Source organism: Delphinapterus leucas, chromosome 4 (genome assembly GCF_059928025.1).
Source record: "Delphinapterus leucas isolate spDelLeu-1000000601 "Yukka" chromosome 4, BTC_Dleu_Yukka2, whole genome shotgun sequence".
Lineage (NCBI taxonomy): Eukaryota > Metazoa > Chordata > Mammalia > Artiodactyla > Monodontidae > Delphinapterus > Delphinapterus leucas.
The window spans coordinates 123,598,549-123,618,125 of NC_143132.1; the positions used below are offsets into that span (position 1 = coordinate 123,598,549).

General features: G+C 35.0%; 1 protein-coding gene across 1 annotated transcript; it reads left to right on the forward strand.

Moving 5' to 3' along the window:
* Positions 1–9,064: 9,064 nt before the first annotated feature.
* On the forward strand, positions 9,065–19,086 carry PLSCR5 (phospholipid scramblase family member 5; the record flags this gene model as incomplete). The annotated part of the gene is made up of 5 exons (XM_022582492.2): positions 9,065–9,262; positions 13,666–13,708; positions 14,640–14,860; positions 16,895–17,056; positions 18,674–19,086. Coding segments are annotated over 5 exons (891 nt in total), but the record flags the coding sequence as incomplete, so codon positions are not given.
* Positions 19,087–19,577: the final 491 nt, after the last annotated feature.

The following is a 19,577-nucleotide window of genomic DNA, read 5'->3' on the forward strand; positions in this document are numbered from 1 at the left end:
GGCTAGGTCCGTGAGCCATGGCCGCTGAGCCTGCGCGTCTCGAGCCTGTGCTCCGCAACGGGAGAGGACACAACAGTGAGAGGCCCGCGTACCGCAAAAAAAAAAAAAAAAAAAGATTGGATATCTTACATCCACAGTGTAGTTGCAAATCAAATAACTCTGGAAAAAACATTTATACTAATGATATTTCTTCCCATGATTGTGTTAACTAATTAATTAATTAGTACCCACCCTGAATTGTTTCACAGTGAATTTTAGTATGGGAAATTATATATCCAGAGATAAGATTTATGCATAGGAATGCATGCCTTAAGTGCTGCAAGTTTGCTAAAAGTGGATTCACATTTTAGCAGATCAGACCATGAGCCTCACTGAATGAAAGGAGTTATGTTATCACTAAATTGCAGTCCATTACCATACCATTCCTCACCTGTAGCAGTTACTTGTATGATAAGCTGTTCATAAAATTTGCTATGAATTATTCTTGCATGATAGAGTATGATAGGAACAACTGAAAACATAAATACATGTAATCATGTTTACATATATCAGATTATAATGTAATTAAGGCTTCTAGATGGTGCCTTCTCATAAATTAATACTTAGGGGTCCACTAGATATTCCCCACTATGGTGACCAAGCCAGTGTTGAAAGGGATATGTGGAAATGGGAATTCTTATCCTTTACTGTTGGGAATGTAAATTGGTACAAGACCATTGAAGATCAATTCAGTGATACCTAGTAAAGATGAAGATCTTCATATCCCATAAGCCAACATTTTTATTTCTGGATATATATCTTCCAAAGGACTGCTATACATGTGCATAAGAACCATTGCCTTACATAATGGAAACAACTAAACATCCATTAAAATGGCAATGAGCAAAAATTGTATTCATTATCCTCATAAAATGTAATAACATGCAGTGGCTGAAAACAATGTAATGCTATGCATTATCATAAATTTTTAAAAACGTAATTTTAAGTGACTAAAATGTGTTTGAGTTGTACCTAAAATAATATTTATATAAATCAAGAAAAACAAGTAATTCTCTCACTTCATGTATATTTAGTTATATATTTACATATATATGTTTATGTATGTATGTAGGTATATAATTTCTAGGAACACATACTTTTATAGTAAAACCAGAGGCAGAATAACTATTAAGCTGATGAAACAGCCTAAAAGTCAGTTCCTACTAGTCCTGGTCCTTGGTCCTGCCCCAGGCCTGTAGGCTTACATCTTAATGCACTCCATGCTCTTTCCGCAAAGGATGTCCTCGGGAGCATATTGCTGATTTTGTTTCGTTTCGTTGTATAACAGGTAGCACTTACTTGTCACTATATAGGCTTAAATAAATAGGCAGTCTCTCCCTTTGTACTGAGAGAAACTATTTTGGTGAGCCTTTTCAATCATGAAAATTTAAGTCAAACATCTCACAACTAAATAATTAAATAATGGGGAAGTTCTGAACAGTGATGTAACATTGAATGGATGGACCTTCCGAAATAGCTTTGACAGGTCCTGGGAAAAGGCCATGGGCAGGCATGATTGTGTCAAGATTATGATGGAATTTTTTTTCATTTCCTTTTGGCTGAAACTGAAGATGGAGGATATAGAGTCTTTTCTTTCAGCGGGGGGACAAGGACAGGCAAGGCAGGACGTCCTGAGTAGATGAGCACGCCCAAACAACAGAGCAGCAGAGCTGAGGCTCACGACCGAGAGACCGGTAGGGAGTTTCCTGGGAAGGGGCAGGCCCACTGACACTAGATGTCCTGATATTCATTTTCGCGTCTCCTTTTGTGTACTTCAATCCCACTATGTTATCATCAAGCCCTGGGTTATGTCTGTTGGACATGCCCAACTTGTACTGTCTATATTTCATGGAATCAAGGGAGCAGACTGAAATACTGTAGCCTGCTGGCAAAATAAAACTGAAGCTGCTTGAAAAAGCCCAGGGCTTCATAGCACAGGGGCAGGAGGATTGTGTGACCATTTGGAGTATTGAGAGTGGTCCCGGTTCTTCCATAGAGGTGTCAGGTGTTAGGGGAGCTGGAATGAGAGCACTGTGAAGGTGAATGGCAGCAGGAAAGCAGCGGGATGGGGGTTGAGGGCAACTTGTGGAGCAACATCTCCTGTCTGTGGGAGCACTCAGTGACAGGACACTTGACCCTCTGGGAGGTCCCTTGAGGAGGGTTTGCAAGCCTCTCCTTGAGAAAGGCTGGGAAACCGAAAGGAATGGAGGGAAGGGGAGACCTCAGGTTGGTAATTGCTGGGCCTTTTTTAAAAAGAAAAAAGGACGTTGGTGCTGTCTTTGGCAGGACAGAGGAAGAAAGTATAAAGGAAGAAATAGGCAGTACCTACACATCATCAAGTTAGATGGCCTGGAAAGTCTTTGTTGCAGGACAAATATTGAAAGATTCAGTGAGTCAAATGGCCATGTCCAAATGCATAGATGGTTGGCCTCATATAGGCCAAAACATATGTTTAATTCGCTTAGGTTTCTATATTTTGTTTCAAAATCGGTGCTCTGTTGAAAGTCAAAATTAACTGGTCTGTTATGACCATAATTTAAAATACCATGTTTTTTAAATTAATTTTTATTGGAGTATGGTTGCTTTACCATGTTGTGTTAGCCTCCACTGCACAACAAAATGAATTAGCCATACACATATCCCCTCCCTTTTGGACTTCCCTCCCATTTAGGTTACCACAGTGCATTAGGTAGAGTTCCCTGTGCTCTACAGTATAAAATACCATGTTTGATAGTGCTAATAACAACTTAGTTTCTTTGGATCAAAGTTTTTCCAAATGCCCGTGGCAAACATTAAGAAATTTAGGAAACGTATAATTTAATTTAAAAATACTAATCATATTTATACACATTTTCTGCAAAATGATAACTCAAATAATGGCAGCTCATTTTAACCTCGAACATTTCAAAACAACAACAAAAAGAAACATCTCTTTGCCAAATAAGAAGAACCCAAACTTTTGGCTGTCTACAGCCTGTGAGCTGACTTCATAATTTTTCATCACTATCCATGCCTTCTCAGGCCACTTAACTATTTTTAGAAGCAGACAGTGTTGCTGATAATGTAGTATATCCTACACGTTCAACCTTTGCAAATCATGCCATCCAGGGCAACAGACTTGGTGAGCAAAATCTCCATGGTCATTTAGAAATATGAACTGTCTAGTCAAGTTTACAGTGCTTTTTTGTTTCCCCTCAGTGTGCAATGCAGTTAAATATTACCTGTATGTTTCATTTAACTCTATGAGATTATTGAAGGTTTCTATTTTCAAATTCCTGATTAATCAAATTCAACTAAAAATAAAAATAAAGATTCATTTATGTATGTAAAAAGTAGGAAATAATCCTTTTCTTGTTACGGGGAGAGGAAAGTGGGGAGAAATCCAGAGTAAACATAAAAATATTGCCGTTCAAACATTTTCAAAATTTAAAAAAAATTATTTATAACTGTCAGAAACTTACATGTGATAAGAATGTTTTATCACAGACTCTGGTACAGGAGATTTCTAGAAATTAGAAAAGTAGAATATTTCTATTATAGTAGTAAGGGCAAAAATATATATTCCAAGAAGTAATTTTTAAACACTAAGTGGAAATAAGGCCCATAAAAATGAATGTTGTATGTTGTATATTTTCCTTCCTGGTTTTTATTATTTTGAAATTGGTCCTTCAGCCACCAAGTGGGATGATGGTTTCTGAATAGTGTTTACTTTTGATGATAGCTTTGTCTCCCCCTGTTGTTCAAAATGATAAAATACAGCACTCTGGAAACAGCAAGGCTCTCCGTTCCTCCGGTATTTGTAAGCTGACAAGAAGTATACAGATACCCTCTGAAGTTTTATGCCTGCTGTGTTTCTCTCTTTGCTGCAAGAGGAGCCTTTTCTTTTAACCTGCATGCCTTTGAAGAACTGACTCAGCATATTCATGGCCTCTAAAGGTAAGAGTAAATATAGGCAGCTAATAAATTTTTCTTTATATTATGACTGAAAATACACAGTTCTAAGGGTGTTACAATCGGTGAGATTGATACTTTAAAACCTGTCATTTAGTGCTTTTCAACGTTGGAATTTTTAACTTTGAACTCCAAGGAGCATGTTGCATTACATTTTTTAAAAAACCCTCTATCTGATAGAATGTAAAAGTTAAGATGCAAACAGTGTTTTTGTTATCATAAATATAAACCTAGTGACTTGATGTGAAAAGCTGCAGAATAAAATTTAGAATGGGAATATTTAATGCCAAACACAAAGACAAGTTGATATTCCCAGTTTAAAGGGATTTGTAGAAAACTTTTCACACATAAGTTAAAAAGTGTTAAAGTAGAGTTCAATATTTTAAAATTTCCCATTTGTTGTTTAAAATATGTGATACAGCCATTTATTATAGAGAATTAAACATGTGTTTTCAGGAAATCCTAGTAAATTTAATGGACTAGAAGTAAAGATTTCTGAACTATGAAGCAAAAATCTTTCAAAATTTCTTTGATGGTAAATTATATCTAAAAAGCAAACAGAAACTAAGCAAGCAGATTAAAGACTTTGGGAGGGGGAACTGGTAAGTTTTCCTCAAATTCCTAAAACTGCAAATATCATTAGTGTTGTCTCACTTAAAGAACTTCTCAGGAGACAAGGGATGTGCTTGTTTTAGGTAATGGGTTGCAATCTCACAAAAAATACTTGTGAGATGATATAAAAATGAAATTATAATGTGTTTTCATTCCATTATCAGAAGAAACCATTAAACTCTAGGCTATAATGGAAGTGAAGAATTATGATTAGTATAATTGGTGGAAACCTTTTAACCTAATTACAAATAGGATAATAGAGTTCACAATTTAAAATATCCTAAATTAAATTAATGATCCATTCAGAGAAACATGCATGCTTATTTGCTTCCTTTATCAAAATAGACTTTGGATGATATTTAATTTGGAACAAAGGAAGTAATCTTTTCACTTTTTGTCAACATGTAGCATACATCAGTCCCTGAGTATCACTGGGAAAGCTCAAACAAATTGTAAAATATAGACGTGAAACATCAAAATTATGAATTTTAATACATGTGTGCTTCATTTTTATATTTGAAGACAGACAAACAAAATCTTGGCAAGTTCCTTCTTTCATTTAAGACTGACACTAAGACTTAGTCCAAAACACTTCATCACTTTATCAAGTAAGAGTTACAGCAACAACTGCAGCCTGTAAGGTAAAGAGTTGCAGAGTATGTGAAATATTTATAAGCTAGTTATACATTTTTAAAAGAGTAGATAGAAATTCAAAGCCAGATAGAAATTCAAAGGAGTTCCTTCTTCATTTGGTGGTCTGAGTCTCTGAAGAAACTTGTGACTAGAAAGCAATATTATGATCAAAATATGATTAATCTACCGAAAAAGCAGTGATGCTCAGTAATGATAGGGGCTCAAGACTAAACTTAGAGGCAAAACTTACGGTAGAAAACTAACACTCTTGCTCCATCCCACTCAAAATATTTAACAGATGAAGTGGGTAAAACATCTGTGAGAGACCCTATACTACTTAAAAGAAGTGAAAAGTGAAGTTTCCTTTTGAATTAGAAATCTGGTTTTAGGGGGCAAGTTGGTTTATCATCATTATTTACCTAAAATATTTCTGTGGAGTTTTATTCAAATATATTTAAAGACATTATTTATTATGTCATGATGTTTTCTGGCCCATGAAACTGTATTGGCAATTAGCATTTTCCCATGGAATACAGGCTAATTAGACATTTCACACATTTTGTAGGAAGGTCGATCAGCACCACTAAATCAAAGGACAGTCTGGATACTGGATGCCATTAGAACTGAGGAAATATTTGTGTGGTCTGGAGTCCCCTGGTTTAGTATAAATAAACAGAATTTAAGAACAGGTTGGTCTCAGACTTTAAGTTTGAGAAAAATAGGAGTTTCCAGGATGATCTAAACTGAACAGAAGCTTCAGTTTAGGTCTTCAAAGGCTGTGCTGCTCCAATGTGAGCTGAAATCCCAGAAGAGAAAGCAAGTGACCTCAGAATGGTGATCCCAGCAGTCTCTAACTGAGCCTCTACTCCCCAGTAAAGACTTTGGACATGATCTGCTCTGGGCCCCAGTGCATTAACATCTCTTAATGCCATGAAATCTAAGGACCTAAAGACCTGGGTCAGAAATGTAGAGCCACTTGCCAGACACTCAAGAATCTACCGCGTTTTGTTTACAAGATAAAATTGGAGTAATTTGCTAATCTTTTCAACAATAAAATTGGCAATGAGAGAGAATCTAATAGGCTTCTATCAGCTATTATTAGAAATTAATCCCTACACATTTTTTTTAATTGAAGGATAACATGTGTACAGTTAAGTGCATAAAGGCACCAAACTTAAGCTCCATGATTTTAAAAATCAGGATGCACTTGTGTAACCACCACCAAGATCAAGATACAGAACATTTCTGGCACCTCATAAAGTTCCCTTTCTGGTCAATAGCCATGCACCTCCACTCCCAAGATGAACCACTATTCTGAATTTTATCATTATGAACTAGTTTTCCCCAGATCACAATTTTGTCTCTGCTTCTCTGAAAGTCAATGACAACAGTGTTTTGGGCACTAATGCCAAAGAAAGGAGGTTTGTTGCCTTTTATTATTTTCTAGCTGTTATTGCGGTAGTGGCCATTTGCTCCTCTCCCAGATTTGACATGGTGTTACCTAGTCTTCCTCTCAGTTTACTCAGTTAGTAGCTCTCGAGAAGGGCTAAGAGCAAGAGGAATTCTAAAGTCTATATATCCTTTGTGTCTGCCCCAAATCTGAGAGAAGTTCAGGATGGGGGCCTTTGGGGAAGCAAATTGTTATAATATTATCAGTGTGGAGCTCTCTTTTCATGGGGCCAAATGACAAGTTTGCTTCCATTCATTCCTACCCCTAAAGCGTGTCCAAATTCTAAATGTCACAGACCAGTATAATCTTAGAAATCCATATTGGTCTCTTCCCACAACCTTATTGTTAAATGAATAAATGAATCATTTGGCAATTAATGTCCCTCATTAACACCAAATGTACACATGACTTTAATGAGCCAACTGTTACTAGAAACAGTTTACGTCAGTGTCCAAAGGACCACTCTTTAGGTGCCTGTGTTCCTTCACCAGGTTTGTTTGGTTTTTTTTAATCCCTCTCAGATGCTCACCCAGGCTATGCTTGAGAAGCAATGAATGAAGAGGAATTTATAATCTCCAAAGGAAAATCAGTCCTTTCTTCAGATTTATTTTTTAGAGGTTTAAAAGATTCAGAAAAATACCTCCTCCCCCTTCACACACACATATTACATGGACCTGGGTATCAGTGCTGAAGAGAGACCATTCTCATCTACTGTGAATTATATAGCTGTCACTCCAATTTTAGTATATGTACAATGAGTGCTTATCCAAATCTTTGTGCATCTGTTATAAATTTCTTCTTCATATTAATCCAGAGCCAGTTTCCTTGTCCTTCCCATTCATCGTTTTTTTTGTTTGTTTGTTTGTTTTTTTGCGGTACGCGGGCCTCTCACTGCTGTGGCCTCTCCCGCTGCGGAGCACAGACTCCGGACACACAGGCTCAGCGGCCATGGCTCACGGGCCTAGCTGCTCCGCGGCATGTGGGATCTTCCCGGACCAGGGCACGAACCCGCGTCCCCTGCATCGGCAGGTGGACTCTCAACCACTGTGCCACCAGGGAAGCCCCATAGGTTTTTAAAATAGTCTAAATTACTTTTCTTCATAATGGCTTCTCTGATATTTGAAAACACCCGTCATGAACCTTGCTTGCTCCATACCTACACTCAATCTAAAACAGCAAAGTCTAAACGAAATGAATGCACATGTGAGAACTCTGACAATTTGGCTTAATAAAGATGAGAAGTAAAAACACTGATAGTCTTTGAAAGAAATAATGGTATCTAATGAGGGAGACAGCCAAATGGCAGTCATGTGAGAAGAAAAGGGAAAAATAATAGTAGAAAGGTAATAAAGTATATTTTTAACAAAGAAGAAGAATTTTGCATGCACCACGTACAGGTCTTATGCATAATATTAGGCTCCAGACTAAGGCAGTATAAATAGCAAATCTCCGAATTTCAATCTAAGACATAATTGAAATAGTAACAATTTTACCTGGCAATAATATAGAAAACAGGTGATTAAAAAATCAAAGCCAAACATTTTAGAATTCTGCAATTCTTTTATCCTTTGTAATTTTGGGTGAGCTACAAAGGGATTCATACTGTCAAAATTTTTTCGGATGCTTTTATACCAAGCACTGAGAATTCAAAGCTAAATTAAATATTACACTGCCCTTAAGAAGCTCATAAATTAGTTACAAATATTCCCATTAGTTCTCAAAGTATATATCGTCAGACCAGCAGCATTAGTTTACCTGGGAACTAGTTAGAAATGCAAAATTCTCAAGCTCCACACCCACTCCAACCACAGAATTAGAAAGTCTGGAGTGTGGCCCAGCAATGGGTGTTTTAATAAGCCCCCCAGCTGGTTCTGGTGCAGGCTAAAGTATAAGGGCCCTGAATTACATCTAGCCATAGTAGTATGATTGATAAAAAGAGACAAAATAGCCTTGGAAATTATGAGGCACCTTCATAATATTTGAGGAAGGGAGAATATGCTTGAAAGTCATAGTTATGATTTACAACCTATGTCTAAGGTTATCCTTTTATGAGTAGAGAACATCTAGTTTCTTTTGCCATTGATTTTCTTTTTGCAGTGTATAATCTTTTAGCTCTTTGAATAGAAGTTTCACTTGTCTTCAAAAAATATACTTTCTAAAATCATTTATTTTGCCCAAATTATCCAACTTTTCTCACAACTACCTCTGGTAGTCTTCCACAGTCCTTTATCTCTGGCTTCGGGGTCAAGTGGTGCTGACAGTGAGTCGGAAAAATGAAGGAAAGGGCACTGTAGTGAGAGGCTACTGTGGGAGATACTCTACCCTCTGAATTAAGAGGAAGCAAATATTATAAGACAAACTAAATAAAATGGTCTACATTTAAATACGGACTGGGATGGTCATTCTCTTGCAGATGCACAGAACCAAAGAAGCAGAAGTCTGCCTGGTTTTCTTCCGGGAGCTTCAGACCCAGACCACGGCCTTCACATCTCACCTTCCAATCCAGGGAACCAAGTGTGGCAGCGGGGTCCCCCTCCACCAGGGAGTCTCCCTCCCGGTCTAGAATATTTAAGCCAGGTGCTTTTATCTATTTCTACTAAGTGTTTGCCCTTAAAATGAATATAAACTTGATTTCTTGCCTTTCAATCAAGGCTGAAGAACTTCAACAAATAACTTACTGAAGTGAGAAAAGCATTATAAATCATGAAATTATAAAATCTGTCTTTTATTTATTTCTGTTATTTGGGAAGAAACATTTTTCTTTTATGGTCACTTCTAATTTCCTTGTTTAATTGTCAGAGGAAGAACACTAAACATTTTCGATTGAGCTGTTTAGCACATTTATCATTTTACTGCTCATTGCTCAAGGTGTCAGCACATTTGGCCTGGAGAAACTGTCTAATATGTCTAGTCACCTACAGCTATTTAATTAAGGATATTGAGTACCTGTCTTAATCAAGGCACATAAATGGTATAAAACCTAGTCCCTGTCACCCAAACGTTCTGCAACCTCATTGGCAAAGACAAAAAATGATGACAAAAAATGCAAGGCTGGGTACTAGAGCCAGATAAGCACACAATTTTAATTTGCACAGGTGTACAGAGAAGAGAAACGTTGCTAAAGATCAAAGTACTCAGGAGAGACTTCTGCAATGAGCTGAGAGTTCAACATCTTCAACTGAATCTCAAAAAGGTGGATGGAAATCCAAGAGAAAATCAGCCTATCAAGTTAGCATTGTCTTCTGATGCTCTTGCATCTCCAGGCCAATTTGCTTGAAAGATCATATTATCATTAGGTATAGCCACTGTTCTAGTCATTGGAGGGTAAGCAATGATTCAAGCCTTATAATAAATCAATCAAGAAATATTATCACCTGAATTCTATGGCACATAAATAGCAATTGATATTGATGTATATTATTGTTGCTTTTGTATTTATCCTACAAAAGATTAGAAATACACTTACACTAATATTGAGATGTCAGCACATCTGCTGCAATTTTCAGCTTGTTTGGCACTCTTTCAAACTATAAAGTCTATCTCCTTTATCAAAATCAAATCTCTGTGTTAATTCCCTTAAGGTGCAAGAGATTTCTGTTATGCCTGATAGGGTTTAAGCTGCACGCAGCATATGTTCCTGGGAAAATGTTTATAATTGCAGATGCCTTCTCCAGAAACCCACTGGCAGACAAATGTACTTTAGAGACTGGAGAGCTCAGGGAGATATGTAAAAGAGCTGGAAAGGCTAACCTACCATCTTCCATCTGCAGGAAGGATCAGCTGTAATAGCTGACTAGAGTTGATTAACTGCTGCAAGCTGTTTGGGAATGTTGTCAGACAAGGTTTCGCCGAGTATAAAAGTGATATACCAGTGCCAGAGGGCTGAGGTTTGATGATCCCATATGGTCATCACATAGTCTTCTTCCATCCATGAATGATGACACACCCTGAGCCAGATGCTTGACATGAATACACTTTTTTCATATTTGATAGAGATATGAACCCGTTGGCTGCAGTTCTAAAATGAAGTCAATTTTCCAAACGTACACCTTTGGTAATCTTTTTCAGAAAACAAAAACATGCCACAAATTGGTGGATATTTTACTTCAAAGGGAAAGAAAATTGATAATCTTTATACTAAAAGAACACTAATTTGCTTTAAAGTGGTGCATATAGAAAAGGGTGAATGCACATTTTGAAAGTTTAATACTACTAGTTTGTAAGAAACATATATATAAAGAATTTTGTGAGTTAACTTTTATCTAAAACCATAAGGTTAAATAAAACTATGAAGATTTGAAAATAGTACATGCTTCAATAAACAAATAGGAAAATATTCAATAAAAATCCTTCTAAGTTAAAAAACTCAAAGTAAAATTTTAAAAAAATCATCTATTCTCCTTTAATCAAGACTATCCAATGACTACTACTGAAAATCATGTTTCCATTAATAATTTAAAAATAAACTCCCAAGCGGTGTGTGTGTGTGTGTGTGTGTGTGTGTATACATACATATGTACATGCACATACTTATATGTCTAGACATGTATATATGTTGTTCATGTAGGTTAAACTTAAGAATAAAACCAATACATTCTCTTTCCAGATGGATTAACATGTTCATAATAGTCAATAACATTATATCCTATAAGCGTCAAAGGATAACTATTTATAATTTAGTCACCTATAGCTAAGAGTAGTGAATCAAAGTCTACAAGGACACATGTAAAGATCACATTTATCTTGCTACATGTATTAAATGGAATCAGTGATACCTGTAAACCTGATAAATTATACATAAGAATTGGTTCTTAGTTACATATCCAAGGCTGTAATTAGGTTTCCATTCTATACCTTTCATACTTCAGGAGTCCTTTACTTGCCCTGACACCCGAATACATGACACAATCTCTTTAGACTTTCCAACAATTCCTAGTTCATCAATTAATAGCAAAAGATGAAAAGGGCTCTTTTGGACCATGGTTTATAAGTGGCCTGGGGCGATTTAAAGGAAACTACAAGAACAACCAAAACCAAGACCCTCAAATCCAGGACGTTTGCCCACAGAGGTAGATTAAGTCAAATGTTATTACAGAGGATGGGTGAGTATAAGAGTAAATAGGGAGGAAAGGTACTCAGAAGTCCCATAGCATCACTTAAGAATTGTTTCTCCCAGTTCCTAAGATTAGTTTAGTGATGTGGTACAGCAGAGTAAAGAGCACGTCAAAATCAGCGGCATTACTGCCTGGGTTCAAATCCCAGTCTAACCACTTATTGATACATGCTCTGTGATGTTGAGCAAACTACCTTCTCTCTCTGGGATTGTTTCCTCACATGTAAAATGTAATGATATCTAGCTCTCTGATGTGTGTGAGGATTAAATCAGACACTATGTCAAAAAATCTGGCACAGTGACTACCTCATGGTAGTCATTAAATAAACAACTGCTATTATTAGGTATTAGGTACAACTTCCCTTTTCAACCAATAGTCTTTAAATTTCAAGGCTGAAAACTTGATCCATGACACAAATAGTCAAAGCTCCTAAACTCAAACTTAACTTCTGCCCCCATACTCCTTCTCTATCTCTAAGTTACTCCTACATAGATCCACTGCTTAATAATTGTGCATGTCCTTTTGAAGCTTACCCCTTCTCTTTCCTCAACTCTCCATTTTCCTCAAAAGAGGAGAACAGAACTAACAATACTACACAACAAAGACCGATTCAAATTTTTTTAAAAAACTTTGTCATAGTTGTTAAAATATGTTTTAGAATATCTTAAATCATAAATTTTGGAAAAAATATTTTTGTGAATCTTAAAATGGAGGTCACATGTACTTTTATCAATAATAAGACTTAAATAGAAGAAATGATATTAGTTTTTACCTCCACCTCAGGATATACAAGGAGAGTGAAGGAAATAAGGTAATGTCATATTTTCTGCGTTTGTGATGCCCAATCAATTCCAACTGTTAGTATCGATTACTTTCATTTAAAAGTTATCAGTGAGTATATTAATGTGAAGGGAGAATAAAGTGAAGAAAATTTTAAGGCAAGATAGAAAATGAAGCATTTAAAAAAGTAATAATCAGCATTGCACTCAGTGATTTTACCTTAGTGAATCTTCAAGTATTGAATATCAAAAGGAAAACATACACAAATAAAATTCACTCTAAGAACATATTTTAAATATTTCCTTTAAAAAGCAGTTTGTACTGTATTCTGTTTAATAAGTCACTCCTCAACTGTGGCTACTTTATCTCTGTAAATTAACTTCACTTCTAATTACATAGGCAAGTTTTAATGTGTCATGCATTTAGTGGCTTAACTCTTTTCTGCTTAAATTGGTACTTTGCTGGCATCAGCAGGATTTCTGGGTTTTCTTCCCCTAGTTCAAAGGAAGATGTGAATGAGAAAATTTTAAGGATAGCTTTTTTCAGCTTTAACAAAGACGTTTCATCACTGTGAGGAATGAGTTACTGCATGTCAGAGTGAAAGTAGAGTTATAGGGCTGAGTGGAGAGGCCATGCATGCAGGTCATTACTGTTTTGTTTCATTTTGGTTCATTTCTTTTAAAAAGAGAGAGAAAGAGAGAGAGAGAGAGGTTTAAAACCTTATAGGCGTTCTTATTCAGATTGTTTAAAAATATTCTCAAAGATATTGTTTCCAAGAGCTACACTTTTATCTGATTACCACAGAAAAAAACACAGAGCTAATCACAGTTGCTAATGTTATTCTGGGCAATTCTGCCTTGAAATTTTCAGGGTTCTTGTAATTTTTAAATTTTACTTGAATAAAAACCATGTTAACTTCTTTTTCATTATAAAATGTGAGCTGTTTTCAACCATTTCCCTCACAGAGAACATGAAAATCATCTAATTTCAGGTAGTCTAGTAAACAGGTTAATAGTAATAGCTGCAAAGGTTTTCAAAGACCTGTGATGTAATACTTTTTATTTCCTTTATGTCGTCTTTTAACAGTTAGACCTGATAATTATACACCAGCAGGTGGAGCTTCTTGGAAGTAAGTATATTGTATTCTGTAATTATTAAAACTGTTGAAATGTTTTAAGTTTCAGAAGTTTCTTTATATCTAAATATTTTATAAATGATAAAGTTAAATGTTTAAGATAGATTAAAAAGAGCACTAGGCTTATTTTTTAAAATAAATATTGAAAGTAAAATTATTAGTTTGATATAGATAAACATAAAAGCATAAAACTCCCCAAGTCTTTGATGATACTGTCATTAGGAATCTAATATTATTTTTAATCTTAAAGTAATAAAAACTATTTGGTCATTTCCATGGCTGCTAATAGTTTAAATTTTCTTAATGCTGTAATTTCAGACATGGAAATCAAGGTTGAGACTAAATAACAAAAAATCATCAAAACAAAATATGTTTTATCATAGTGTCAGTGATTCGTCAAATAGGCAAATCATTTAACAATACACAAATTTACAATGATGACTAACTGAATTCAAATTAATCAAGTATTTTTGTCGTTAACTAAGATATGTCAAAATTGTAATAGATAGCATGCAGCTGTAGATATAATACCAGATAGAGATTTTAGACAAAATCATTACTATCAGTGTGAGTCGTCTCAGTAAATTCCATAACAGTGATAGAATTATTATCTGAGTATTTGATCCTTCTTTACAACGTTGCTTCCCTAGTTGAAAAGTGGTACTATATGTGTCCAAGTAGGTCATATATCTGTAATCAAAATTTAGTAATTGCACAACTTTGTTCTCAGGGTTTACTTTGATTTCTATGCCTAAATCCTCAAAATTTCGAGCACGGAAGTAGATTTGTCTGAATAAGATACCATATACTTAATAACTGATCACACGCTCTGTTTTCTTTTAATAACACAACATTTTTACTCATATAAAGTTTTGATAGTAAGCAATAAGCATGATTTTGATAATTATTTTTTTTGCTCCATTAGTGATACTTGGCACTGAGACCTCCAACAAATATGAGATTAAAAACAGCTTGGGACAAAGAATTTACTTTGCAGTGGAGGAAAGCATCTGCTTCAATCGTACTTTCTGTTCCACACTGAGATCTTGCACTCTGAAGATCACCGATAACTCGGGTCGAGAGGTGATTACAGTCAACAGGCCCTTGAGGTGTAACAGCTGCTGGTGCCCTTGCTACCTACAAGAGGTTAGTCTTTGGCTCTGGGTGTGCTTGTATTTTTCCATGTTTGGAAAGATCAGTAATTATTTCTTAAATAAATGGCATTCATCTGGAGATATGGGGCAATTAACCTTTCAATTGGTTGAATTAGAATGTTGCTCCTTTAGGATCAGAACAGCTTGAGGATTCGGTGATTCACTAAATTTTTTTTTCCTTTCCAACCAAAAACTATAGTGCCTTCTGTGATGTTAATCGGTAACGACAGCTCATGCATCATGTAAATGAGACACATACTCCTGAATCTCTGTATTAGCCACGTAATTGTAATAGCTATAAGTTCCACCATTAAGCAAATCTACCGTTTTTCTTCTCTTATTGGTGCAAAGTTCAGGGAGTGCTGAGTGATACTAAACTCTTCTAAAGTATTCTCTTGGGTAGGTATTATTTTTAGCACAGAATCTCAGGTTCCATTCACCCATTTACGACAAACTTCACGGTTTAGCAAAGACTATGTTCTTGTTCTAGATGGAATCATCTGATTCTTACATTTTTAATATATAATAGATTTTCATCACGAATAGATCTATAGTAATAACTTTCATTGACATGATGCAGCTAAGTTGATATGGAAAATACACTTACTTTGATGTTTTTGATATCATAACACCTCTATAAGTTAGAAGGAATAGATTTTACTCTCTACATTTTGCAATTGAGGAAACTGGGGCTTAGAGAGTGGAGGTTCCTTACCTATGATCACACATATAGAAGATACAATAAACGGGACTTGATCCAGGTGTCTTTATTCAAGCCCAAGCTTCTCTATTGAGGACCTATGTATAAATAGTCTACTTAGCACAAAGGAAAATAAATAGTAATATGGAACTCTCCTTAATTAGAGAAGTTTCTCACAATATATATTGAAGTTAATTCTCCATTTATAGGCAATTACCTGGCTAAGTGATAGGATTGCTAAGGTACTTATATACGGAGCCCAAAAATTTTTATACTTTTACTGGGGATATTCAAGATCTAATATGCCCCAAGATGCTAAACTTAGTATAATCCAGAATATATGCCCATTTGAAAATTTCTGATAATTGATGTTTTATTTCAAAGTAGCCCCATGTCATATAACTTAACCATAAGACTCATCCTAATACTGATTAATATGTTTTTTAATTTGGTTAAAATCACATCAGTTACTTTAAAAGTTATCCTAGAACAAATCTATATAATTCTAAGAAGACTTGTTGAAACCACCTTTGTCCATCTGAAAACACTACCGACATGCACATAAGACTATGAACTTAACAAATAAGGAGAGACGAAAGGAGATCAGATGATGAGCGCTGGTTTGGTCTAAAAGCAAACAATGTTCATCATTTTCACCCGCTTCCAGCTTATTTTACAAAGTATTTGATTTGGCTACATAAATATGTTGAAATACAATATTATGGACAATGAAGAAATCAGGGGAATAAAGAATGATGGAGTAAAATACTAAAGTCAGCCCTGAAAATGCAAGTGCTAGTCTTTAACACTTCGGACAAAATGAAACAAATCAAATTGGTGTGTAACTCTGCAAGAAGCATTTGTTTTTAACTGAGCAAGAAGCATTTGTTTTTAACTGAGCACAGAGAAGCTAGAAGTTGGCAATCCAAAGAGAAAAAAGTCCATAATAATCAGTAAGTGACACTTAAAAATAGATGTGTGTTGTGGCCACAACTGAGAGGGGATGGAAACATCTTCAGTGCTTGACCAATTACTGTACTTGGAACAAAATGGCAAAGAAGCCAGTGTCCCAGGGTCAGAAAACAGCTTTGGGATAGGTTCTCCTTAGGGAAGGAAGATCAAAGACATGGACGTTTAGCGCATAATGCAGAACACATATCTATATAGTGAATTTCTTTGTTTCTATAAATTATTAAAAAAAAACCAGTATAAGATAGAAGCAGATATTTAGAAGCTTTTATATACTGTTTAGAAGTAAGCTGACATTATAGTAAAATTAAAATACAACAACTTTAGGAAATCTTATTTTATTATCTCTTCTTACAGTTAGAAATCCAAGCCCCTCCTGGTACTATAGTTGGTTATGTTGCACAGAAGTGGGACCCCTTTCTGCCTAAATTCACAATCCAAAACGCAGACAAAGAAGATATTTTGAAAATTGTTGGTCCTTGTGCAACATGTGGCTGTTTTGGCGATGTGGATTTTGAGGTATGATTGACAAAATGAAGGACCGTTTTCACTTAGGTCCTGATTTTTTGCAACATAATTCAATTTTTAAAATGTTCAAATCATGAAACATCTCTGAAATAGATTTAGAAAATTATATATTTGTGAAATAATGTAACAAGTAATATTGTACATGCTAATAATAACTCATAATTCCAGAGATAGTAGGTTCAAGAATTTTTTTAAAACACTACAAAAATTTGATTTATGTGGAATATAGTGCCTATGGTATAAAGCAAATATATTTAGTTCAGAATCACCAAAATTACATCTTCTTTCCTACATCCCTGGTGGTAACATATTCAGTCCTGATCTCAAGAGCACACTCCATTAAAATACCATTAATTTAAAAGCTATGTTCATAAGACTTGCTAACTTCATTTTGTAAAACAATCTATTCTCACGTAAACATATTTGTGTAAATTGAATGTTAAAAAACAGTAATTACTTGCAAATTCAATGTGTAAGAATGTGAACTATCTTAACAGATTTTCCTAGAGGATATAGTCTAATTTAAAGTATGTATTTCTTTTTCATTTCATTTCATTTCACTCCATTCATTCATGTATATCCCACATAGGACATTAAGGTTGCAGGATTTCAGGGAACATTATTCACCTAGGATACAACGTACATTTTGCAAAATGAGCTGTCATAACTCCAGCCCACGCCAAAAAGACTTGGTATAACTTTCCTAAGAGTAAAGGATAAAAATATGCCCTATGATTGAGGAGAGCTTAAGAGTTTCATTATTCATGGTATAGACATGGCCTAAGTAACTTTCTCTATTTTCTATCCTCTACTCCCATACAGAAAGTGAAAGTTTATACTGAATCACTTTCAGCCTTTGAATGAGAAACAGGGCAAGCAAATGAATAGTGGATAAAGTTTAACTGTAGATTCCTTCTAACTGAAAAGAACTATAGACTTTTGATGTCAAAGTCTGAATTTCCTGTGTGGTACATTAGCCCAGAGAATTTTTCGAATGAAAAATAGGACTTAGGGTTAGTTATAAAGGAATGACCTAGTAAATATCTGAGTATAATATAAAAATGAAATTGAGCAATGACTGATAATATTTAAACATATTAGTAATTATAAAATCTTAGCAATAAAAATTAAAAGGTTATAAATTGTACTTAGAAATTATTTTTTTCTAAAAAATTTCTTCTAAAATATTTCACATATTTTTTTCTTTTTTGATGAAGAATTCAGATTTAAAATCTGGACTTCAGGTAAAGGAATCATGGTTAGACCATATAATTGAGACTACGTACCTGCTGCCATCTTGTGGTAGCCTGTCCTCAATTACTTGAGGCTATTAAATTCTCAATCTGCATACAAAAACAAAAAGAAAAAAAATAAATAAATGAATTACAATGGATTAAAAAATGTCAGAAAAGCAAAATTCCTGAAGAGTAAACTGGAAAGTTATATCTACAAACCTATGCTTATATAAAGGAATGAGTACCATCATTTAATTGTCATTTAAAGATGATGAATAAAATAATTCCTATCTCTCATGAAGTAAATATATGAAGAAATGTAAAACCATCTGTATCACCTTCAAATTTACAACTTCTTATTTTCTTTTCAAAGGTGAAGACCATTAACGAAAAGCTTACAATTGGGAAGATTTCAAAGTACTGGTCAGGATTCGTAAACGACGTCTTCACCAATGCTGACAACTTTGGAATTCACGTTCCTGCAGATCTAGATGTGACAGTCAAAGCAGCCATGATTGGTGCTTGTTTTCTCTTTGTAAGTGCAGTCTTAAAGAGTAAAGGTGATTTATTTCTTTCCTTTTCCCTTGTTGATTATTATAGAGCCAATCCCGTTTTACACAGCATTTACTCCAAAGAGTAAGTTTAATCATAGAAGGTTAGTTTGGGGCCAACATTCTTCAGAAGTCAGAATGTACAAGCCTGCATTTCTATTAGGCAGGTCTCCTCCAGTGGCCCTCATACCCCCTCTTCCTCGAGGATTGATACCCCGTCAACATCCTACTCATCATTTCTCGAAACCTGAGTTATCCTTCTCTTTCAATTTTAATTTAGACTTTTGGCTTATTTTCACTTTCACTGAAAAATATTTAAACTTAAATATCATATTATTTATCCTGTGTAAAGTTCAGGACTGCTTAATAGCTTACCAAGGAGTTAGGTGATATTCAGAATGTGAAAAGTACTGTTTTCTTGCCCTTCCAATATGTACATAGATACATGAGTAGGCAGAGATGAGTTAAGATGTATCAGTTTCTATTATTACAAAGATATGATGTCTTTGTCCTTTCTTCTCAACTTCCAATTTCATTAAAAAACATTTTCTTCTAGATTGGTGATAGGAGAACAGAAGTCAAGTAATACCAGTGCCAAAGGTATTGGCCTTTGGGCTGGTTTTCCTGACTTTCCTTCTGATATCTCCCTCATTGCTTACCATCTTCAGTGCATTCACAAAAGCTCATGGAATTATAAAATAAACCTACATTCTTCCTCTCATATTT